Source organism: Salvelinus fontinalis, chromosome 38 (assembly GCF_029448725.1).
Source record: "Salvelinus fontinalis isolate EN_2023a chromosome 38, ASM2944872v1, whole genome shotgun sequence".
Lineage (NCBI taxonomy): Eukaryota > Metazoa > Chordata > Actinopteri > Salmoniformes > Salmonidae > Salvelinus > Salvelinus fontinalis.
The window spans coordinates 24,865,534-24,891,450 of record NC_074702.1 but is presented as its reverse complement, the minus strand read 5'-3'; the positions used below and the strand labels follow the sequence as shown (position 1 = coordinate 24,891,450).

General features: G+C 41.0%; 1 protein-coding gene across 4 annotated transcripts in view; it reads left to right on the top strand.

The window, feature by feature from the left end:
• The window catches only part of LOC129837442 (diacylglycerol kinase beta-like), a 60,763-nt gene extending 37,391 nt beyond the window's left edge, over window positions 1–23,372 (top strand). For all 4 annotated transcript variants that reach the window (XM_055903597.1, XM_055903600.1, XM_055903601.1 and 1 more), the window contains 5 exons: window positions 10,836–10,926; window positions 11,966–12,161; window positions 18,980–19,100; window positions 19,282–19,342; window positions 21,125–23,372. In XM_055903597.1, the coding sequence (XP_055759572.1) occupies window positions 10,836–10,926; window positions 11,966–12,161; window positions 18,980–19,100; window positions 19,282–19,342; window positions 21,125–21,232 (577 nt within the window). In that variant the 3' untranslated portion in view covers window positions 21,233–23,372. The remainder of the gene's footprint in view (window positions 1–10,835; window positions 10,927–11,965; window positions 12,162–18,979; window positions 19,101–19,281; window positions 19,343–21,124) is intronic.
• The last annotated feature ends 2,545 nt before the right edge of the window (window positions 23,373–25,917 follow it).

Sequence of the window (25,917 nt, the reverse complement as noted above, 5' to 3'; positions counted from 1 at the left end):
CTTTCAGCCATTTTCAATAATCTGTTAGCAACAGTTCAATGGCCACCGACACGGGTCTGTGTTCTAAGCCTGAGGTATTGTATATGATGTATGGCAGTCTATTACTATTACTACTACTGTCTTTAAGCATGGGTTCTATTACCACTCTCCCTTATGTAGCCTGTGGCTGTTCTGTTGAACCACTCCGGCGTTAACCTTTCCTGGAGGCACAGGGAAGCCCAGGCATGGAGCGCTCTTTAGCATAATGAGTGTGTTCATCAAAGCCTGCCGTGTGCGCAGGGCCCACTGGATCCACTCGCACACTGCCACACACACTTCCAAACTGCTTCCCCGCAGGGCCCCTGTGGACCCGGTTAAGGGCCGCCCTCGGACCTCATTTGAGGATGAAATCGTTTGTCTGACCAGGATGTCATCTATAATTAATGGCCACTTGTGAGTGTAATTTAGAGAGATCTCACCTGTGGCCCTGTCCCCAGCCCAGCGTGAATGTACACACAGTCACACACATGCGAATACGCAGGCAAGTGAGCGCATGCATATACTGTACACACAAAGATAAACAAACGCACACACTCACTAATGCATGGACATACACACACACACAGCCGTATCCTATATAAACCTAGTTTCACACTTGTCTGGACCTCAGAAGTGAGCCACCAGTCTTCTTCAGTAAATCCCATAAACTCTAATTCAAACTGGTTGGTATGTAATATTTCATATGATACTTCTAAACAGGCTTAGAAAGAAAAGGTGTAGAACCCTTTTGGGTTCCAGATATCACCTTTTGGGGTTCCATGTCGAACCGTTTCCACAGAGGGTGATACATGGAACCAAAAAGGGTTCTACCTAGAACCATAAAGGGTTCTCCTATAGGGACATCCGTAGAACCCTTTTGTTCTAAGATTGTAGATGAAAGCCCTATAGTAGTCTCAATGCCCTCTGATTTCTCACATTGTAGCAGCAGCTCTTACTGTCCAAGACCCCAACCACATATTGACTCCCCATCACTCCTACATAAGTCTCCTAGTCCCTGTTGTGTGCCCCATCCTCTGTCGAGCCCCCATAGCACCTGCAGAGCCACCAGCTGGCTACACGGTTCCCTTCTCACACCTTCCCACCAGCAGTATGTTCACGTCTAGGGTGAGAGATAACAGACAGAAAATAATGTACATTAAATAAACAGACAGTTTTTAGATTTTATGTGTCTGATTATTGTAGTCCCTATATTATAACAATTGATAGGACCATATCCCTTACAAGCCATTCTGTTACTTCAGTATATTTATTGTGATGAATCTAGGATTATTTGTATTTCAATATTGGATAAAAAAAAACAAGACCCCTCTTTATAAATTCAGCAAAAAAAGAAACATCCCTTTTTTAGGACTGTCTTTCAAAGATAATTTGTAAAAATCCAAATAACTTCACAGATCTTCATTGTAAAGGGTTTAAACATTGTTTTCCATGCTTGTTCAATGAACCATAAAAAATTTATGAACATGCACCTGTGGACCGGTCGTTAAGACACTAACAGCTTACAGACGGTAGGCAATTAAGGTAACAGTTATGAAAACTTAGGACACTAAAGAGGCCTTTCTACTGACTCTGAAAAACACCAAAAGAAAGATGCCCAGGGTCCCTGCTCATCTGCGTGAACGTGCCTTAGGCATGCTGAAAGGAGGCATGAGGACTGCAGATGTGGCCAGGGCAATAATTTGCAATGTCCGTACTATTAGACGCTTAAGACAGCTGATCGTCCTTGCAGTGGCAGACCACATATGACAACACCTGCACAGGATCGGTACATCCGAACATCACACCTGCGGGACAGGTGCAGGATGGCAACAACAACTGCCCGAGTTACACCAGGAATGCACAATCCCTCCATCAGTGCTCAGCCTGTCCGCAATAGGCTGAGAGAGGCTGGACTGAGGGCTTGTGGGCCTGTTGTAAGGCAGGTCCTCACCAGACATCACCGGCAACAACGTCGCCTATGGGCACAAACCCACCATTGCTGGACCAGACAGGACTGGCAAAAAGTGCTTTTCACTGACGAGTCGTGGTTTTGTCTCACCAGGAGTGATGGTCGGATTCGTGTTTATCGACGAAGGAATGAGCGTTACACCGAGGCCTGTACTCTGGAGCGGGATCGTCATGGTCTGTAGTGGTGTGTCACAGCATCATCGGACTGAGCTTGTTGTCATTGCAGGCAATCTCAATGCTGTGCGTTACAGGGAAGACACATCCTCCTCCTTCATGTGGTACCCTTCCTGCAGACTCATCCTGACATGACCCTCCAACATGACAATGCCACCAGCCATACTGCTCGTTCTGTAAGTGATTTCCTGCAAGACAGGAATGTCAGTGTTCTGCCATGGCCAGCGAAGAGCCCGTATCTCAATCCCATTGAGCACGTCTGGGACCTGTTGGATCGGAGGTTGAGTACTAGGGCCATTCCCCCCCAGAAATGTCCGGGAACTTGCAGGTGCCTTGATGGAAGAGTGGGGTAACATCTCACAGCAAGTCACTGGCAAATATGGTGCAGTCCACGAGGAGAAGATGCACTGCAGTACTTAATGCAGCTGGTGGCCACACCAGATACTGACTGTTGCTTTTGATTTTGACCCCCTTTTTGTTCAGGGACATGTTATTCAATTTCTGTCTGTGGAACTTGTTCAGTTTCTGTCTCAGTTGTTGAATCTTGTTATGTTCAAACAAATATTTACACATGTTAAGTTTGCTGAAAATAAACGCAGTTGACAGTGAGAGGACGTTTCTTTTTTTGCTGAGTTTAGTATGAGCTGAGCTTTGTAACAGAAAAATTCCAATGACAAGGACAATTTTTTATAAACACAGATAAAATGATTAGAGCTATCCCAGCAAACCTGGAACATTCCCAGAACATTAGCTAAGATTCCCATTAAGTTCTAGTTAGGGTTTTATTAACATTATGATGATAACATCCCCAAAACATTAAAATAATGTTTTTGATAACATTTCATTAAAATAATTAAATTAAATGCTGTGTGTCTATATCACTTTGTAGTTGGCCTACAATACAATCTTCAAATGCAAATTGCCATTAAATCTATAGGGAAACATAATTGGGTTGTATTCCAATCTGGAACTAGAAATATGTATGCTGAGAATGTTGTGATAATATTAGGTAAAACTTTAATATAACATTTTCTAAATGTTCTTGAAATGTTCTGAGGGCTTCCAAGACAATGTTAATCTGGAGGCGAAAGAAACTCACAGCTGTTTAGGCGAGGTGCTGGCTAGCGGAGTAGAACACTTGAAAAAGATAAGGAGAGTCGCACACTCTAGGGGTTCAGATGCAAAAATGTAATGTCCAACGTTTCCAAAGACAAGCTGTCTTCATCAGGGTACCTCCAAGACCAGGGAAAATATATATTGTGTGAACGTCAATAGAATAGTATGCTAAACCTAAAACAAATAAAAGTTATAAAAACAGACTCATTTGGAAATTGTGGAACAGTGTGCAACATTGTGGTTATGTTCTGTGCAGCTTTTTAAGTACAGTATGTGAGAATCACAAGAATATTCTTGCAACATCCCAGACAACTCCCTTAATTAAATGTTCTGGAAAACTTTTTTAAAAAATTGACCAGGTGTTTTGTCAACATTCTTAATACATTAAGGGAATGTCGTGTGCAACCTAACTTAAACATTGTATGAACGTCATCACAACTGATCATATCTTGTACCCACACTGTTCCCATAACCTAATTAAATGTTCTGGGAACCTTTAAAGAACTCACACACTGCTCTGTCAACATTCTTGCAACATCAAAGGAATGTTTTGTGCACCCTGATACAAACATTACCTGAATGTCAGCACAACTGGACAGTTTTAGTGTTCTGGGAACCTTGTGATATCCTCACAATGTTCCCACAATCTAATGAAACATTCTGGGAACCTTTAAAGAACAGACTAAATGTGTTCTGGGAACGATCTTGCAACATCAGGCGAATGTTTTATACAAACATTGTATAATCATTAGCAAGGCTGAACAGTTTTTGTGTTATGAGAACAATTTTGGTTTGCTGGGATGATACTGATATTATAAATACACCCAGGGATCATTTTCTTGTAGTTCAAACAAACCCATTCATTGTGCTGTTTTATTTGGAATATCTCTTTAAGAAAGGGGAGACAACACTACACAGGCCATTTTTCAAGCTGCCAGTCAGAGTTGTAGCACTCGGGGCAGTGTCATGTTAAACAAAACAGTGCATTGATGCAATGCACAAAGAGTTGGTTATGTCAATGTGATATTTATCACCTCTGATCAAAAATAAATTAGTGTGAAAATAAGGTCATAGATCACGGGGGCTTAGATTAAGTGTCAGAGGGGAAAATCAATGGCTCTGTGCCTCATGCTAACAGTGGACAGTAGAAAGAGCATTAAAGAGTATTACAAGGTGCTGTGGCCTGGGGATAGCCTAGCCATGCTACACTGAAGCCTGTTTGCCTTTGACACTTTTTAATACAGTGACAAGACAGGGGTTTATAAAGTAGATGAGTTGATTGATGAGGAGAGAGCAGGGGCATAATACTGTGTTATATCTGCGCAGGGAGCTGCTTGCTTCAGTGGTTGGTAACCTGAGACAGTATTGTCTTTGACATTGCAGTTGTAGCTACAAATTGTCTCCCGTGCACTCAGTGGTGGAAAAAGTACCTTTCCTTGTTTATCTGATCTTCAAAATGAACTTACATTTGCGATATATTATAAGTTATGATATTATGGACACACTCTGGTTAATAAAACCCCTTTATATTCACTTTTATTGCAAAGTCAAACCTCTTGACCCACATTAAAAGCATCAACCTGTTCAGAAGATCATTTTCAGTTGATTCTCCATTGATCCTCAATGACCATCTCACTGGAGCTTCTCCCTGTTCCAGCTGTGTTTCAGATCATGGTGCTGAGCGCCAGTCTATCAGCACATAAAGGATGGGAATCCGATGGGGCCAGTGGGATGCTCCTAATTATCTAATGAGCAGGGAGATAAGGCCGTGATTTGTTGCCATGGCTCTCTTGTTAGGTTAAGTGGAGGGAATCGACAGGACAGTCAGATGTCGACTCTATCAATTCCATTTATTCCCATGTTTAACTACTACACAAAGTTGTAGACGCCAAAGTGCTGCGTTTTGGTTTTGGTTATATTGTACTGTAAAGAAGTCAATGTGTAGTAGTATATGTTGATTTTGACTTTATCTATTCCCTTGTTTAGCTGCATTCAGTAGACTTGAGGACGACAAAGTGCTGCGTTTTGGTTTTGGTTACAGTAAAATATAACCTTGATATTGTACTGTAAGAGTGAATTTGCTGTATAAACCACTGTATGTTTTACAAGTGTTTTAGACATCCTATGTTAAGTGGAGGGAACAAAGAGGACATTCAGATATCAGCTATCTATTCCCATTTTTAACTACTACAAAGTCGACTTGAGACTGTCTAGGAAGTGCTGTGTTTGGTTTTGGTGATATTTTACTGTATGTGCTGTGTGTACTGTATGTTATGTGTTTTAGGCATGCTGTATTAAGCCTATTACTGTGATGATATGGGGTGCACTGTACAAAAATGTAGTGTATGTCAGAGGAGAATAATAGCCTCTTGAGTTTGTCTCTCATGTAAACAGAGAGAAACTTTCCGCCTGGCAACCAAATAATCCAGCTGCTTGGAGACCTGGGTAGTTCCCCTGTGTCTTAAAGGTCGCAGTGCTTCAGATGTGCGAGAGCCTCTTGAAAATAACAAAAACAAACCAAGAAAAATGATTAGTCCAACAGCTCACTGCAGGTGTAAAGACTGCACATCGTTTAGTTTCAGTCACACCACAAGTTGCTTTGTTTTTGAATAGACTCGTGAATAGGCCACCGCATTTGTTTGCTTGCAAATTATGCTCACGTCTGTATTTGTGTTTTGTCTATGACAGGAGTGTGTTTTCATTCTCGGCTGCCATAGACAAGTTTCTCAAGAGAAGGAACCAGACCTGGATTCAAATAGTATTTGAAATAGCCTACATTGCGCATTTGCTTTAGCCTGCTTTAGCCTAGGTCGGGAAGGGGAGGAGGGTGGGGTTTGTGCACTTTTGGGACTTTTCTATTAGTACATTTCAACAGGCAAGCACAATTTTAGTATTTTAAATGATTTCAAATAATATTTGAACCTAGGTCTGCTAAGCACACATATTTATGGTGAGGTTTGCACATGGAGCCCAGGGCAGCTGTTGGAAGTCATGTTTGAGAGATGCTACATGTGTTATTGTGTAGTAGGCCCTCTCAGCATGCCCCATGTCTCCCTCCACTGTCTCTCTCTTTCGCTCTCTCTTTTGCTCTCCCTTTCTCTCCTTACTCCTCTCTTCCCGCAACTATTGACCATCTTGCACATTATAAATCAACATCGAGCCGGGCTATCCTGCAAGTGGCTAATGAAAGCTAATTTATAAAGCGGCTAAATGGTCCTGACAAAACTCCTAATGAGGAAATCAATAATTTAGTGATTGTTACTCTGCTTACACTAATACATCCCGCTAGTAAGGCTTTGATTCCAGCGAAAAGAAGGCCATTTTTTATTGCATTCAGTTCTGCATGTCAGCACTGTTGTAAGGTTGTTTTTCTCTCTCTCGCAAAATCCCCCATGATGATAAATCATCTGTTGGAGTCTCTGGCTAAATTAACCAATGGCTGTGAGGTGTGCTTTCAAAGAAATCTCGAAAGAAAGTCAAGCATTTAGCTGTAAAGAGACATTGGTGCTCATAAACTTTCTCGATATGGATTTGATGTGATGCTATGAATGTTAGAGCAGCATTCAGTCCACCATCAAATTAAATCAGATGTTATTGGTCACATACACATGGTTAGTAGATGTAGATGCAAGTGTAGCGAAATGCTTGTGCTTCTAGTTCCGACAGTGAAGCAATATCTAACAAGTAATATCTAACAATTCCACAACAACTACCTAATGGAATAAGGAATGGAATGGAATGAGAATATATAAAGGTGAAGTCGGAAGTTTACATACACCTTAGCCAAATACATTTAAATTCAGTTTTTCACAATTCCTATTTAATCTTAGTAAAAATCCTCTGTCTTAGTTCTGTTAGGATCACCACTTTATTTTAAGAATGTGAAATGTCAGAATAATAGTAGAGAGAATTATTTATTTCAGCTTTTATTTCTTTCATCACATTCCCAGTGGGTCAGACGTTTACATACACTCAATTAGTATTTGGTAGCATTGCCTTTAAATTGTTTAACTTGGGTCTAACATTTCGGGTAGCCTTCCACAAGCTTCCCACAAAAAATGTGGGTGAATTTTGTCCCATTCCTCCTGACAGAACTGGTGTAACTCAGTCAGGTTTGTAGGCCTCCTTAATCGCACACGCTTTTTCATTTCTGCCCACAAATTTTCTATAGGATTGAGGTCAGGGCTTTGTGACAGCCACTCCAATACATTGCCTTTGTTGTACTTAAGCCATTTTGCCACAACTTTGGAAGTATGCTTGGGGTCATTGTCCATTTGGAAGACCCATTTGCGACCAAGCTTTAACTTTCTGACTGATGTCTTGAGATGTTGCTTCAATATATTCACATAATTTTCCTCCTCATGATGCCATCTATTTTGTGAAGTGCATCAGTCCCTCCTGCAGCAAAGCACCCCCACAACATGATGCTGCCACCACCGTGCTTCACGGTTGGGATGGTGTTCTTCGGCTTGCAAGCATCCCCCTTTTTCCTCCAAACAGAACAATGGTTATTATGGCCAAACAGTTCTATTTTTGTTTAATCAGGCCAGAGGACATTCCTCCAAAAAGTACAATCTTTGTCGCCATGTGCAGTTGCAAACCGTAGTCTGGCTTTTTTATGGCGGTTTTGGAGCAGTGGCTTCTTCCTTGCTGAGCGGCCTTTCAGGTTATGTTGATATAGGACTCGCTTTACTGTGGATATAGATACTTTTGTACCTGTTTCCTCCAGCATCTTCACAAGGTCCTTTGCTGTTGTTCTGGGATTGATTTGCACTTTTCGCACCAAAGTGCGTTCATCTGTAGGAGACAGAACGCGTCTCCTTCCTGAGCGGTATGGCGGCTGCGTGGTCCCATGGTGTTTATACTTGCGTACTATTGTTTGTACAGATTAACGTGGTACCTTCAGGCGATTGGAAATTGCTACCAAGGATGAACCAGACTTGTGGAGGTCTAAAGAAAAAAAATCTGAGGTCTTGGCTGATTTCTTTTGATTTTCCCATGATGTCAAGCAAAGAGGCACTGAGTTTGAAGGTAGGCTTTGAGATATGTCCACAGGTACACCTCCAATTGACTCAAATGATGTCAATTTGCCTATCACAAGCTTCTAAAGCCATGACATAATTTTCTGGAATTGTCCTAGCTGTTTAAAGGCACAGTCAACTTAGTGTATGTAAACTTCTGACCCACTGGAATTGTGATACATTGAATTATAAATTAAGTGATCTGTCTGTAAACAATTTTTGGAAAAATGACTTGTGTCATGCACAAAGTAAATGTTCTAACTGACTTGCCATAACTGTAGTTTGTTAACAAGAAATTTGTGGAGTGGTTGAAAAACGAGTTTTAATGACTCCTACCTAAGTGTATGTAAACTTCCGACTTCAACTGTAAATATATGAATGAGCAATGACAAAGCGACATAGGCTAAGATGCAATAGATAGTATAGAATACAGTATATACATTTGAGATGAGTAATGCAAGATATGTAAACAGTATTAAAGTGGCATTATTAAAGTGGCCAATGATTTCAAGTCTGTATGTAGGCAGCAGCCTCTCTGTGCTAGTGATGGCTGTTTAACAGTCTGATGGCCTTGAGATAGAAGCTGTTTTTCAGTCTCTCGGTCCCAGCTTGATTGCACCTGTACTGACCGTGCCTTCTGGATGGTGGCGGTGTGAACAGGCAGTGGCTCGGGGGGTTGTTGTCCTTGATGATCTTTTTGGCTTTCCTGTGACATCGGGTGCTGTAGGTGTCCTGGAGGGCAGGTATTTTGCCCCCGGTGATGCGTTGTGCAGACCACACAACCCTCTGGAGAGCACTGCGGTTGTGGGTGGTGCAGTTGCCTTACAAGACGGTGATACAGCCTGACAGGATGCTCTCAATTGTGCATCTGTAAAAAATTGTGAGGTTTTTAGGTGACAAGACAAATTTCTTCAGCCTCCTGAGTTTGATTAATGCCTCATTAAATTCACTTATTAAACTGAACTCCAATGTGCACTACATGTACAGTACAGAATCTACAAAGAGTAGCTAATATTCCTCATTCAAAGACAGCTTCATCTGTTTTTGCCAGGCGAAGGAGGTTTGAACATCTTTCTTAACACATGTTGATAGATATCTTCTTTCCCCACTTAATTCTTGCTCAAAGGGGGATGAGCTGTGAGTTATTATTAATTTTTCAAGGCTCACTAACTCTATGGGCAGAGTGCAATAAGTTGAGACAAGTAATCTTTGCTGGCCAAACTGTGGCTACCAGAGCGTTTAGTAATATTGATTCACCTTGTAGGCGTTTTAAGCCTGGAGAGTCTATAAGAAATCCTGTCTTCATAGAGATTTTTGTTCTCTGTTCTGTATGATCATTTCCCTTTGGGTATTAGGCCTACAGTTATCCATTCTCACTCAGCGGTCCACGTGGATTATTTCAGAGTTTCTATTTCCTTTGTTTTACAGCTTGCTCTGTCTTAAGATGTAGCCTACATTCTGCATCAATCTTCAGATTAACGTCTGGGACTGTATTCATAAAGCATCTCAGAGTAGGAGTGTTGGTCTAGGATCAGTTTGACCTTTTAGATTGTAATGAATGGACAGTGGGGACCAGATCCTAGATCTGCACTCCTACTCTGAGACGCTTAATAAATACAAGCCGGCTCAGTAAAGTAAAAGCATACAGGCTCTATACAGAGTATCACGCTGTTATAAAGACAGATGGTGACTCTAACTAGCAGGGTCATTGATCATCAGGCTTAGCACTGGGATCATGTGTCCCTAGGAACCAGGGGAGCAGCACCCCAGTCCTCAGTTAATTGAAGGGCCAGTTAGATTACCCTCTCTCACCCCTTGCTGTGTTTTAATGCAAGGTATCCACCCCACATACTCTAGTGGTTAATCGGCTTTACGTTAGTCTTTGGGCTTCTACGTGTGTGAGGCATTATGATTAATGAATGACGTATGTTTTTGGAGATTGGATTTTGTGAATATGTTTTAAATCCAATATCAAATGTATTTTAAATTCTCAAACAATGTGGATGGTATTCACTGTAGCGGGTTATAAGGCAGCAGGTAGCCTAGTGGTTTTAGTGTTGGGCCAGTAACCGAAAGGTTGCTGGTTTGAATACCCAAGCCAACAAGGTGAAAAATCTGTCGATGTGCCCTTGAGCAAGGCCTTTAACCCTAATTTGCTCCATGGGCGCCGTACTACTATGGCTGACCCTGTAAAACAACACATTTCACTGCACCTCTCCTGTGTATGTGATGATAAAACGTATTTTATTATTAGATACTTTTTTTGTTGATACACAATGGTGGAGAATACTTCCAAGTCAATTGTGAAAAGTCTGAAATAAATACATTTAAATACAAACTGTACATGAATTAAAGCTATTATAGACAGAAAGCTATTCCATAAAACCCAGACTAACTAAAAGAGAGGAAGAGAGAGAGGGAAATCGCTTCATCCACTTTTTGTATTGCTGACTGCATGGCAGTAGATTTTGATGTGGGGAGAGATAGATTTTTGTTTCCTCTTAGTCCCCTTACACTTCTTGTTGTCTTGTTTTTCAGAACAAAGAATAAGCTGTGGTACTTTGAGTTTGGCACTTCTGAGACCTTCTCGGCCACATGCAAGAAGCTCCACGACTTTCTGGAGGTTGAGGTAAATAAAACTGCCTGCTTTCAATTTTGGGAGATTGGGACTAAGTATTTTTAGGCCATTTAATGCTATGACTTCTCACTTTTGAATTGCACTACTGTGTAATGAATATGTAATAATTCAACATACACTACTCTCACTTGTACTGTTCTCTGCAACAATAACACATACTGTTAACATGCAAAATGAAGTCTTTTGAAAGCAGACACAATGCAGTGAGAACAAGAAGCAAAAAGTCAAACACCTAGGTACAATCTCCCGGGGAGAAAGAATAATGCCTCTAATCTAGTGCACACCATTTTAAGACACTGAGCACCAGCCACCTCCTGATCCACAAATAGCCTTCCATTTGTACCAATTTCAGTCTGGAAGTGTTGAGGAGGGAGGGAGGCCTCCCCTCTCCCCCTCCCACTCCCCTAACGGATCCTCAGCCCAACACACAGGTAATTATCCCGGCACGGCCCTGCTGTGTGTGATATTGAGGGATAATGAAGGTGGTGTCTATCTGATCCATCTCCCCCTCCTCAGAGCCATCAGCGGTGGCAGAGGTCTTCATTAATTAGCCGGGGATGGCTACTTAGTATGGTACTGAAGGGGAGCAGGTTCGGTGTGGAATACAGGCCATGTTTTAAACTCCACTGAGAGAGAGAGGACAGAGAAGTGGCCTGTTATTATACAGCTGGCAACTGAGGGTATTCCTAATATGGATGCCGTACTAGTATAAGGTTGTTAGGAGTCGTGGCTGGTGGCAGGTCCCCTTCTGGTGGACATTTCCAGCTTGTCACAGATCAAATGGCTTCGACATAAACTGTTAATCATCACTCAGCAGTGAACGCTGTCAGATGAGCGATAACTGAGAAGCTCTGGCTCAAGCAAAATTAGCATAATCTACCTAACGTTATTTTATCGCTACACAAATGTTTCAAGAGGAACACTTTGATTATTGATATGGTGTAATCACTCTCTCTCTTGCTCCCTCCATTTTCCCTCTCTCTCTCTCTCTCTCTCTCGCTTTCTTTCCTGACCCTTGTCCTTTGTAAAGTGCGATGGCATCACTCTGGACCTAGACAGCATCTCTTTGGAAGGCATCGCCATTTTAAACATTCCCAGCATGCATGGCGGCTCCAACCTGTGGGGTGAGAGCAGGAAAAGACGGAGCAACCGCCGGGGAGGGAAGAAGACCCAGGATAAGAGGACAACAGTGCTGGACCCCAAAGAGCTTCAATTTGCTGTCCAAGGTAGCTATCGTAACGATGGATACTGGTGAATTTGAAATGTATTTATTGCAATTCCAACTTTGAGGGAACATTGTTCACGTTGTCACATTTATTTTACATGGGGTATTTTACATACGTCCTTTAAGGTCTTTTAAAATGTCAAAGGCTTGCTCATATTCAGGTATGCCTCTTACAGATCAGTACTACAACCAAACATACACAGGATAACAGGCTTGAAATGCTACAACTCAATTGCTGATCGGCTGCCATTTTGTGTAAAGATTTGTTAGCATAGAAGACACTTTCTCCTAATAACCTGTGACACTAAGAGGCAAGACCTTGTCCAAGCTCACATTAGACAGATCAGAGACAAACTTTGGGACAACGTTTTCCCTGGCGCTGGTATGAATATTTCACCAATGACAAGTTGAATCACAGTGCTTAGATTTGGTTTGGGATGAAGGGGTACGGTTTAATGTCACTTGACTGGTAATGGCTTGTGTAGGTGGAAGTGGACAACTTGGCCTAATAGGAGCAGACTGAGGGAGCTCAGTGTCAATTCTGCTGCCTTTATTTATTTTTATTTTACCGTTATTTTACCAGGTAAGTTGACTGAGAACACGTTCTCATTTGCAGCAACGACCTGGGGAATAGTTACAGGGGACAGGAGGGGGATGAATGAGCCAATTGTAAACTGGGGATTATTAGGTGACCATGATGGTATGAGGGCCAGATTGGGAATTTAGCCAGGACACCGGGGTTAACACCCCTACTCTTACGATAAGTGCCATGGGATCTTTAACGACCTCAGAGAGTCAGGACACCCGTTTAACGTCCCATCCGAAAGACGGCACCCTACACAGGGCAGTGTCCCCAATCACTGCCCTGGGGCATTGGGATATTATTGTTTTTAGACCAGAGGAAAGAGTGCCTCCTACTGGCCCTCCAACACCACTTCCAGCAGCATCTGGTCTCCCATCCAGGGACTGACCAGGACCAACCCTGCTTAGCTTCAGAAGCAAGCCAGCAGTGGTATACAGGGTGGTATGCTGCTGACTGGGCACTGAATACAGAAATATGTCAGATGGGAAGCCCATCAAGGAGAATCTATGAATTAACACATATTATTGTTTAGGAGGAGTTAAGGTCAGCCGGTAAACTGGTAAATTGTCTACTCATGTCTAGTTTGCGGATGATCATCTTAGTCACTTGTTAAGTTACTGTAAACACGCATTTATAACCTTCTTAGGCAATACTATGTAGAGGGTTGTCCTCACATGGAGCAGCATAATGTAGGGAAGTGCAATTCACAGTGGACTAGGGCTACCGCTTACACCTTGATCACAGCGACAGCGTCATCGCGTTTTGGTACACCAGAAGTACATTCATTTCCAATGGAACGCTGCATTTGCTTTGCAGCATTCCATTGCAGAGGCAGTTGTAGTGAGTTCTGTGAGGTGCATACTTTGGATTTATCAAACATATCATCAAATTGTATGCGTAGACCGCTTGACAGAAATGGTGAGTCTTAAACTTTTGTTGCACACATGTCCAGATAATGCTACGTACCATTTTGCGCAATGATGCTGTAGTTGTAATCAAGGTGTTTGTATAAGAAGGTGTACAGTATTTTATTGCAAGGGCATTGTACACATATAGGATCTTAATTTGACCAGCATTGTTGTAGCAAAATAATAGAAAACAGGATTTAAACACTTAGTCCTTACTGTTGCTTGATTGGTGGTTAGGCTATTAGTTGGACAAAAGTAGGCCACATGAAAAGTGCTATACTGTTGATACAACCGTGTTTTAGTGCGGGTTTTCAGTGGATTTATGTAAATCACTAAACTAATCTGCCTTTCCTGCACCGCAGGAAGATTCTCAGCAACAAAAGAGTGATCAAATTAAGATTCTACCTCTGTAGAATGTGGTAGTATTTTGCTGGTGTATTATGTCCAGGCTTGATTAGATCATAGATCAACCAAATCAGATTCATACAGTGCATAGGGAAAGTCAAATAACACAAGACTGGGTATGTGACAATTTCTCATTGTCACATGTGCAATCACACCAAGGATGTTTTCATGAATTAGTACCACTGCGATGTACACTGCACTGTAAAATAGGCAACCCATTAACTACATATTCTGGGATGTATCCTCCTCAGTTAAAATCAAAGTACCAAATCCATTATCTGCCTGTGTGCTTCGCCAACAGTGGTGTATCGAGGAGATTCCCCCTGCTCTTTAATTTCAGTCAATACGAGTCAAGCACTGATGAATGCACCCATTTGGATCATGCATGTTCTTGCTAATAACATAGGGCTTCATCCATTTCACTGAGTTCTACTCTTATAGACTGGGAGAAATGCAATGGACAGAACCCTAGAAATGACAGCTTTGGCAAGGGGGGTTAAGATGGTAGTGGTGGTCGGAGATGATCAATTAACACCCCATCGATACACTACAGTAGTCCCTCCCTTCCATTAATTCAGCCAAAAAATCATTTGATTTGGTGCAAAGGATTTTTTTTGTTTTATCCTAACCCTGAACCTGAAAAGGCACTTAGTGGCCAGTGAGTGAGAGCTGGTTGCCCTTGCTGAAGGTGTGCTCAAGATGAGAGGCCCAACTTGTCAGATCAGAGAATGGAGTATTAGAGGGGCCCATAAACACAGAGTGCATTAGCCTGGGGGGCTGTGGTGGGGCTGGGGGTCGTGTGGGCTGGGGGCTGTACAAGGTACCCAGAGCACAGAGTGCGAAGTGCGGATCAAACTGGGGAAAAAACGACTGACCTTTCTGGAGCTGTTAAGTCATCCCGCTGTTGACGCCAGGAGACAAGCCCCTCAGGTGGAAGGGAATGGCTATGGGTGAATTATTTAGAACGGGGACAGAGGGGAGTGGTAATGGGGGAGGGGGGGACTGATGCCCTGAGACATGTACCATGGAGATTCTAAAGGTGGTCTCAACGTCGTTCACCCACTCCCTCTCTGTCACTCTGCATGTTGTCAGTGGAGTAGAGACTGCCCTGGACAGGTATTTGACAATGACAAGGATGCTGGGACTAATCGTGCACTGTGACAACTCGATTATGAGGCGTGGGCTGCCTAATATAGGACTTGGCTGTGTGTGTAAGCCACTGTAACATCTCTGTGACTCAGTCTTGTCTTCTATCTGAGATAAGTGATGTTGATGTGCGATCAGGATCAATTTGGTCTTTATTTTGTCCCCTCTTTTAAAACAGATTGTTTTGAAACCACTATTAGTGTAAAACTACATTTGTATTATTTGTATGACTGTATTTTCCATTTATCTACGAGGACAAGTTGTAGTGCTAAGCGGTTTACCAAAATAATTTCCCCCCCAGTTATTAAACAGCTAATTGACCGAACTTCAGTTCTATTACTTGAATTCCATTTAGTTCTGTTTTTTTGTGACCCCATGTGAAGTTTTACGAAAGCTCAATCAAATTATTCATGAGAGAAATCAAGTCAAGAACTATGTTGGACGCTGGGCTGAAGGGAGTTGTAGTTTTCATTAAGCAAATATTTAACCTAGTTCAGTGCAGAAACGTGGTAATTAACTACAATGACCATAATCTATTGCGCCTGTTCTTTCTGGCTCAGACAGAGATGGATTGACTTTTATGCCTGCTACATTAGCTTAGATACACAGAGACCACATAAACCACACGAGAGAGAAATGTACACAACACTACTACGAGTGATAGAGATAGAGACAGTTTGTGAAAGTATGCCTTATCTACTTTGAAGAACTCGTAAAATGAATTCTTCAGACAGCTTCGCAGCATACTTATGCAGGGTAGCCTAGCTAAATAGGATGACTACAGACAGTACAGTATGGCTTCTACTGCCAGAGCAGAGATGAGATGATGACTTTAAGGAATTAAAAATAATAAAGCCATCAAAGGAAAATTAAGTAATATACACAACTGAAATGTTGTATTTTTTCATAGTAAATGTCTATGTTTCTATTGATGTCTACCCAGTGTGGACCTAACAGAGACAATGGAATATTTTCAATGTTTTGGCGATTGAATGATCACTGTTTTTGGCTTTGGAATTTCCATTAAAAAGCTCTAAAATCATTTGAATGTCATCATTTAATAATGCATTTCATGTTTAAAAAAAATACATCTAAACCAATTATTTTTTTGTAATTGAACAGAAACTAAACCGACCTCAAAAATCACTAATCGCTCTACACCAACAAGTTTTTATTTTTGCAAGATCTATGTTTCCACTTCACCCTCCACCTTTTGCCCGTTTCAACACTGCATGATGAGTGGATGACGGTCTTCTCTCAGAGTACAGCCCTTGATGATTTGTTCCAAAACCTCTTCGCTATGACCAACTCTCAACCAATAACACTTGACCAGAATGCAGTAGACAGATAAGTGAGAGCAGAGCCATATATTTACATGGCTCTGAGTTAGAGAAACCTGTACGGAAGTGCTGGTGTAACTAGTGTTGCCCTTTATAAAAAATCACTTGAAAAGAAGAAAGAAAAATGCATCTTTAATCGGTCTCTCTCGTCTGACACGTGCAACCAGTGCCTCTGAGCTCACCCTTTTGAAATCTGGGAAAACTGGAGTCTGTTCTTTCTTCCATGAGTATAGACTTCAGACCAGGCTAAAGTTATGCATCCATCACTATTATTATTAATTGAGCACTGCACTGGTTGTAAGATAGTATTATACAGGAATTCATTCATCCTTAAGTGTCTATTGACTCACCTTTGCCTCAATCTAAGTAACATAATAATAAAATCCCCATTAAAATCCGTCAGTTTAAGTTTTTTTGCATGGGCTGTGTCTCAATCCACCTCATCCGCCTATGTCGGCCTTGGAAGGTGGCAGAGCTACAGAGGTGTTTGTTAGACCATGAGACATCCCGAAAATCGGTCTTTTCAAGAAAACATCTGTAGTGTCCTGAACAGTTTGAACTACAAACAACTATGACCCCACTATGGAAAAGGGAGACTCTCGCAAACGCGATGTTCCTCATTTTGCTCTACGACTTCCACAAGTGTCACGGGACTCATCTGAAGTACAAACTAATGGAAGTATGGAGGTAGTTTTGTGCCACAAAAAATGGAGTTAAATATTTAGCAAATTCATGAATGTGTTATTTATGCATTTCTATGGACTATAGTAGTAAAGGCCATATTCAATATTTTCTCAAATTATTTTATTTTATTTTTGGGGGATTCAATTCTAAATCAACTAGCTAAATGATCCATGGTATGGCCATCTTAAAATAATTCCAAATGTTAGCTTAGTCTCCCACCCCTCCCCCAACGGCATATACTTAAACAACTGAAGTAGCCTCATGAAAATACTAATACAACCACCACTGTTTATGATAATCATATACCAATCATTTGTTATTTTCAAAAATAGGCAAATTCAATGCCTTATGAAGCCTTATGTCCATTGACGATCTCCCTGCCCTGACCTTGGTTGCTGAGAGCAGAGCACGCTCCTGGCCTTGCCCACAGTAAGCACTCTGGGGTATACTATATGACCTGTGTGTAGCCCCGGGCAACCAGGAATCTCCACACGTTTATCCATCGCCGTGGTGACTCTGTCCATCATACGTGTCAGCCATAGCCAGAAGGCATGCTGGGAGGGAGGGCCCAGTATCAGGGGGCTAGCACATTGTGTACACACACACACAGGCATGAAGGCGTAAACACACACATACACACACAGGTGTGAACACACGTATTCACACACAAGCACGCACGTGCGAACGCACACAAACTCTCTTTTTAGCTCTCATGCCAGGGCAAGCTCTCCATTCACAATTCACAACACAACCCAGCCTGTTGCTATAGTGACAGCTGGACACTACCCCTCAACAGTAACATCCATAGAAATGCAAATGTGGTTGATTCATATATTGTATCTAAGGCATCACTCAAACATCTTAGAAGCCCCGAACATCAGCCCTGCCCTAGCAGCAAGAGCAGCAACCTAGCATTAGCAACAGCACCATACAGTAGCACGATCAATGACAGCATGCTAGTTTGTTCTACCTTACCCACCAAGTCCCTAAAATGGGTCTTAGTTTCAATTAGTGTCTCTCTGCACTCCCAACAGGGCTTAATTTGCGGAGGGGTGAGTAGTCTGAGAGTAGGAGGAGTAACAGGCCCACTGAAACAGATGGGCTCAGCGCGACACTGGGCTTCCAGCAGGGGCAAAATCAATGCTCATAACTTCAAAACAGAAAATAAATTAATAATTATAGGAAGACAAGATTGCTTTGCATTGCCGGCGCAATCTAATTAATAGGTGTTTTGTTTATGGCTGCTGGTTGTTGTTCTTGTTGCTTCTTTTTTCCTTTCAACAGTGAATATTCAGACTTCAGAGAGCGGAAGGCAAACTGTGCACCTTGAAAAAGAAGCACACTTCCTTTTTGCCTCTTTATCCCTCCTGTTCTCACCATCTTTCTTCTTCTCCTTCTTCTTCTTCTCCTTCTCCTTCTTCTTCTCCTTCCTCTTCTTCTTCTCCTTCTTCTCCTTCTTCTTCTCCTTCTCCTTCTTCTCCTTCTCCTTCTTCTTCTTCTCATTCTTCTTCTTCTTCTCCTTCTCCTCCTTCTTCTTCTTCTTCTCCTTCTCCTTCTTCTTCTTCTTCTCCTTCTTCTCCTTCTCCTTCTTCTTCTTCTCCTTGTCCTTCTTCTTCTTACTCAAGATGCATGGATTCCGTTAACCAATGGCTTGATTTAGGATCAATTCAAACTGTAATGCTCAGATCAACAGGATGGTCGAGAGATGGTCTGAGTTCTATGTGTAGCTGTGTTTATGTCTCTGTGTCTGTAGACCCGTCAGACCAGCTGTTGGAAGTGGTGGGTCTGGAGGGAGCCATGGAGATGGGACAGATCCACATCGGCCTGAGGAGCGCAGGAAGACGCCTGGCCCAGTGCTCCTCGGTCACCATCAGGTCAGTACCCCTTGACCACAACCACTGATCACTGTCTGACCACAGTCACCTTCTTTTATCCCATCCATTCAACATTCTGCCTTTTTGAACACTGTTAACAACATAGAAATAATCTAGATGGAAGACATAACAGAAGTCAAGAATAATGTTTGAAAGAGGGATTTTTGTTTGTCGTTGTCAGGACCACCAAAGCCCTCCCCATGCAGATTGATGGAGAGCCCTGGATGCAGACTCCCTGTACTGTAAGTCATGTCAATGTCCCGTGTATTGTGGTTTTAATGTGCTGCACACAGGTGGTTCAAATAGAAAGTTCAGAGAAAGAGAAAGTTCATAATAGAAAGTTCATAATCTAATTGTCTCTATGCTCCCACATAAGATATGAACGCTTTAAAGTACCCTGGCAGAAGTTCTTGAGAGGGAAGTTGCATTGTTTTAAATATTTGTAATTTATCATAACTAATATGTAATAACACAACCCTTTCTTTGAATGTGTTCACCTGGTCCCTCAAACTACTCCCCTGCACAAGTACAAGTGTTTGTTTTGTTTTACGTTTTGTTCACTTTTCAAAATGAAATGCCTAAATTTGTGCTGATTAATCCAGTGTTTCCTTTTAATTACAATGTGACTCCTCTGACAGCATCACAGATGAAGTGGAGCCAGAATTTACATACAGATCTTTCAGTCATTATGGGAGAATCTAGTGCATGACAAAACAAGTAGTTTATAAGTGCACTTGTGTCTGTTGGCAAAACTCCACAAATCAAAGTTAGGCTCTGACAATACATAATTGTGTGTTGGATGATTTCCATGGTGAGTTACAGACGTCTCGATGCTGAATTTTGAATCAGTCAACCTGTTAAAAGTTCATTAAAATGGGATGTTATCCAACTAATTATTAACAACAACAGTTATGCAAATCATGTCTTGCATGCAAAAGATAATTAACCCCATTAATTTGCACTTATAACATGTATTACTACATCTCTATTGTACACTGGAATAACCTTTAAAGGTCCATACATTTTTTGAAAGTATATATAATCATTGATTATTGACGACTATAACTTATAAATTCCTTAATTATCTTAGTTTAACTGTTGTACACCATCAGAACCCAAAATATACGTTTGTTTTACTCCATTGTTTGTAAACCATTCAATTGTAAACAAACACTGACTGTGTAGCTTTAAAACATGGTTAAAACTATCATTTTGATCTAATGGATGGTCAGTCCCAGTATTGATAGCTTTGTTTGGTTACGTTCTCCAGCCCCATCCCTCAGCTATTTACCAAAACAGTGGTAGGGTAGCCACTTTGTTGTGCTTTGCAGATTGCCCCTTTAATTCATCTATTTGAAAATTAGTGTCAATTTCTTTACCATAAAATACAAACTCTTATAGCCTTTTAAGCTTTCAAACACGGTCAGCTTCTCTTTCAAGTCCTTATTTTGTGCTGAACCTTTTTTTGACCTCACTTCTCATGGAAAGGTTAATTTGTCAATTAAATGATACTCCGGTAACATTCAGTTCAGTCATGTTGAATATGATTTGGACATCAAGCCCACGCACAATAGCGACCACTACAGTGTTAGAGTTCATGAACGATGAATGGTATGCTTCTCTTTGAAGTAGAAGGGTTTATTTTATGCTGATGATACTGTTCACCTTGCTCATTATTCTTGATAATACTGCAAGGGCTATAGTATAATGAGCTACCTCCAGGTCAGGGCATACCTTGATGGTTGATATTTACCTTTTCATTGATCTGTGGTAGTTTCACTTTTTCTTCTTCTGAAATACTAATAGCGTCTAATACTCATAGAATTCAAGCATCAAGCTTTTCTCTGTGGTCGCTTATTGGAATGGCAAGATTACATTATTACACAGGCCATGACCTCCCTTGCTGTACAGTGTACAGGTATGTTCAGTGGGTCCATGTGCTCCATGTTATGAAAGCATTCACCCAACAGTATCATACCACCATGTAACTCTGTCCTGTTTCCCTCACTCTCTGTCCACACCAGATTGAAATAGTGCATAAGAACCAGGCCCCGATGTTGATGGGTCCCCCACAAGGCAACAGCTTCTTCTCCTCTGTGATTCGAAGAACATGCAGCGAGAGCAAAGACTGAGAGAGAGACTTAGCCTCCGGCCTCTTCTCCAGAGAATCAAGCCGTCTTACCCATGGAGGTTGCTAGGTTTGATGCCAGAATGCTAATTTGCTAGCCTAGCTCCATTTGGGTTGCTAGGTTATGATGCTAGGATTCCAATTTGTTAGCCTAGCTCCGTTCAATAACATACTATAGCTGTGCATGCTTCTTCTGCCACGGAAATGTCAGTGCCCCCTTACTTATTTAGAGTGAGGAACTACAAGGACAGAGGCTTTGGTTCATGATGCGGTGCCACTCCACAATGCCAACACAGTGGTATTGTCCCTCTGGAACAGTTGTTTACCTTTCCAGATTTCAACTTTATACTGTTACAATGGCATGTTTTTTTCAAAATGTCATTTTTATAGTGGTCTAGTGCAATGTGCCATGTGGATCAAGTCCTTTGAAGGAAGCGACACATTTCTGTCAATCATTGAAAATCATTTGTATGATAAGGTATTGATTTATGCTGCATCAATGTTTTGAATGTGTTTGCGTTTGAACACCCCAATGCATGATGGACATTGGATTACTGTTTATGAGGTGAACATATCTTTCAGGGTGCATAAGGACAGTGATGACATTGAGTTAACATATACTATAAGCATTTGGTCTAAAGTAAAGTTTCAGGTTATTTGCTTCGCATTTCTTCGGGCACTGACTATCTCTTCAATGTTGACTTCATCAGAGAATGGATTTAAGAATCTCAAAGGCTCTGTTAGGTTTCCCACAAAACATGTTTGACAGGTTATTGCTCAAATGTCTTGCAGCTGGATCATATAAACTATTTCTATTAAGGCTCATAGACCAATTAAGGAAAATTAATTGGTAACAAATGCATGCACATGTCACATGACATATACAATTTTATATTCTATATTGCACGGGATATCCAGACAATTTCTTCTAATTGTGCTGTGCATATCTTGAGTTGCATGGATAACCAAGATCTATTTTTGAACGTGGAATTGCACTGTGTTGTTCATTTTGGAAGTAAAGCACTTTGTCAGGGTTCAACTACTGCCTTTCTCTCCCACTATATGAAATCATATCAACCTGAAATCAACCTGAAATCAACCTTTTGTGGTCAGGGAGTCCTGTTTTTCAAGGCCAGGTACTCAGGTATTGTTAAGATATAATATTGCTCAAAGGTTTATACACTTAAGTATTCTTATAGAAAAACCTTTCAAAGAATAGAATTGAGTACATCATGTAGTACAATTGTCACAGTCAAGACTCCAGAGCAGGTTTTGACCTCTTTAGGTTATTGATTTGTTCAGTCTTTTTCAGCTGTTTGCCATTGAGCATGTTTACAATACATCACTCATACATGCATACATTAACCAATTAGAACTCAAGTCCAAATGTGAAATTACTATTGACATACTTGAGCTGGAATTGAAGAATCAATCTTGAGAATCAGTCTAATCAATTTGCATGACTGGGTTATTCGGAGACAAGAAGAAGCTCTGTATTCTCCCTCTAGATATCTGCAGAGGCTATTTAGTCTTGCACATGATGTGCATATACGTAAGACTAACCATAAGAATGTCCTGATATTGTTAACCTGAACAGTATTTTGTATTTTTAATTTCAGAAATCTATAGTGACTTTTTACTATATTGACATCATTCCTCCAGTTTTCACCAAAACCACTGACCCATACCTCAATATAATATACTACCAAAGATAAACAGAACGAAGGCCATATTCAGATCACATATTCAGATCAGATCCATACACTATCTGAAATTCTTCAAATCTGTTACACTTGAATGACACCCAAACAGTACATGAATAGGTACAAGTTTTCAACTGAAATGCATTCCTGCATGTTTTCTAAGTACAATTCAATGATAGAAGACTACTGTATTGGATTTCTGTCTCTGTTCAAAGTGCCATCCTGCTTATGGAAGATTTGGTTCCGCCAACTATTCCATTACTTTGCTTTGTATGTGCAGTGTTTGCTTTGTACAGTGAAGTTGTATTTTTGTACACAATGTTATTTTTCTGCATAAAGTATTGCTCTTCTCTGTAAATCACGCCAATGTGTAGTTCTGTTCAAAAACTGAACAGAACATGAAAACCATTAAATGTTGTTGTCGTTTGACATGCTCATCTACATGTGTTTTTACCTTTGACCCTGTTGACACCTAATGCACTCAATGGCACAATGGCACCTGAGACGGGTTGACTGTCACCGACAGGGGACTCACGATCCTGTTAGTGTTTTTACACCTGCTCTAAAGCTATTTATACAGTGGATACACTCAAGTCATGAGAGATGCCTGTCAAACTTTCTTATGGCTCATAGTATGTCACACTTGACAGTGCTGTGTACAGTTTGCTCCCTGATCCTGCGATGACCCTTCAATGACCCTGTAACATGCTTTTGTCTTGTTGCTTGAGTCAACTAAATCAATATATGATTAGTCTTAATATAAATGTCCCTTACCAAATCTAATCATTTCCTTTAGCCTATATTACTTTTAAAATAATGAAAATAATTGTGATTATATTACATAATTTCATTCTTAACTCCTCATTCATTATGATCTTATGTATATCTTTACTGTAGGCTTATGTTATACATAAAACAATGAATGCTTTCTGCACAAAGTAACTACATGGTGTTGCTACTAATTCAATACAATGTAAAATATCAACTGGAACACATAGCTAATGCTTGTTTTCCTAACTCTCTAGGGATGAGGCAAATGAGTGTTGCACTAGTGTTTACCTCTTCGTTTGGTGTCAGATGGACAGGACACCTACGCTTGACCTGTGTTTCTCAGGCCTCCGGGGGGTTCCACAGGAGTGACAAGATAATTCACTTCCTATCCCCATCAATGTCTTAGGCATCAGGTAGCTTAGCTGTCAGAGCTTTATGCCAGTAACCGAATGGTCGCTGGTTTGAATACCCGACCCGACAAGGTGAAAAATATGTCGATGTGCCCTTGAGCAAAGCTCTTAGCCCTGATTTGCTCCAGGGGTGACGTACTACAATGGCTGACCCTGTAAAACAATACATTTCACTGCAACTATCCATTGTGTGTATCAATACAACATATATTTTTAAAATGTAATAATGGCCATAGGACGGCTTCAAGATTTCTACTGACACATAACACCCTTTCAACTGAACATTACATGTGTTTCTGTGATATTTTCATCAGCCATGTAAGTGTTTTGATTCATGTAATAACCAATTTGTATAATATTAGAATAACTGTTTAGAATTTCCTCCAAATCATTAGATTTTTATATTTGACATTAACATTTTAGTAATTTAGCAGACAGCTTATCCAAAGCAACTTAGAGTTAGTGCATTCATTTTGTGTATTTATAGCTAGCTAGGACAACCACACATCGTAGTCATAGTAAGTACATGTTTCCTCAATAAAGTAGCTATCAGCAAAGTCAGAGCTAGTAAGGGGGGTGGGGGGGTGGGGGGTCAGGTGTAAGTGTTAGTGATATCTTTCTTTTGTAAAGCACCAGACTGCTCTCACTGTGTGTTAGTGTCCTATTGACTGTGATGCAAACCTGTCCTCAGTTGCCCAGTGACCTGTGATTTACTTACAGGTCAGTGCCTTCTGCAGGTCTGAGGCACACAACAATGCATCCCTTACATTAGGGGAGAGCTGCAGCTTTAGCAAGTCCCTCTGGAAACACTTCAAAATGCTGTTTCCATGGTCACAAAGTGTGTGTGCTCACATTTGAGTGTGTTGCCTCTGAATGAGAAAGAAGGACAGAGGGAGCGTGTGTGTGTGTGTGTGTGTGTGTGTGTGTGTGTGTGTGTGTGTGTGTGTGTGTCTGTGTTTAACTATACTTGTTGGGACCAAAATTTGACCAACCGGGGACATTTCGTTGGTACCCACAAGGTCAAATGCTATTTATACGGGGTTAAGGTTTAAGGTTAGAATTAGTGTTAGAATTAGGTTTAGGGTTAAGGTTAGGAGCTAGGGTTAGGGTTAAGGTTAGTTTTTGGGTTAAGGTTAGGGTTAGGCTAAGGGTACATTGATACGGGGTTTAGGGTTAAGGTTAGAATTAGAATTAGTGTTAGGGTTAGAATTAGGTTTGGGGTTAAGGTTAGGAGCTAGGGTTAGGGTTAAGGTTAGTTTTTGGGTTAAGGTTAGGGTTAGGCTAAGGGTACATTGATACGGGGTTTAGGGTTAAGGTTAGAATTAGTGTTAGTGTTAGAATTAGGTTTAAGGTTAAGGTTAGGAGCTAGGGTTAGGGTTAAGGTTAAGGTTAGTTTTTGTGTTAAGGTTAGGGTAAAGGTTAGGCTAAGGGTACTTGTGTGTGTGTGTGTGTGTGTGTGTGTGTGTGTGTGTGTGTGTGTTTGATCAAGAACGTGCTCTGAGAAAACATGTTCTCAAACAAAACAAAACAGGTTCTGTACACAGGTAGCCTACAGTGGGGCAAAAAAGTAATGTATTTAGTCAGCCACCAATTGTGCAAGTTCTCCCACTTAAAAATATGAGAGAGGCCTGTAATTTTCATCATAGGTACACTTCAACTATGACAGACAAAATGAGAAAAAAAATCCAGAAAATCACATTGTAGGATTTTTTATGAATTTATTTGCAAATTATGGTGGAAAATAAGTATTTGGTCAATAACAAAAGTTTATCTCAATGCTTTGTTATATACTCTTTGTTGGCAAT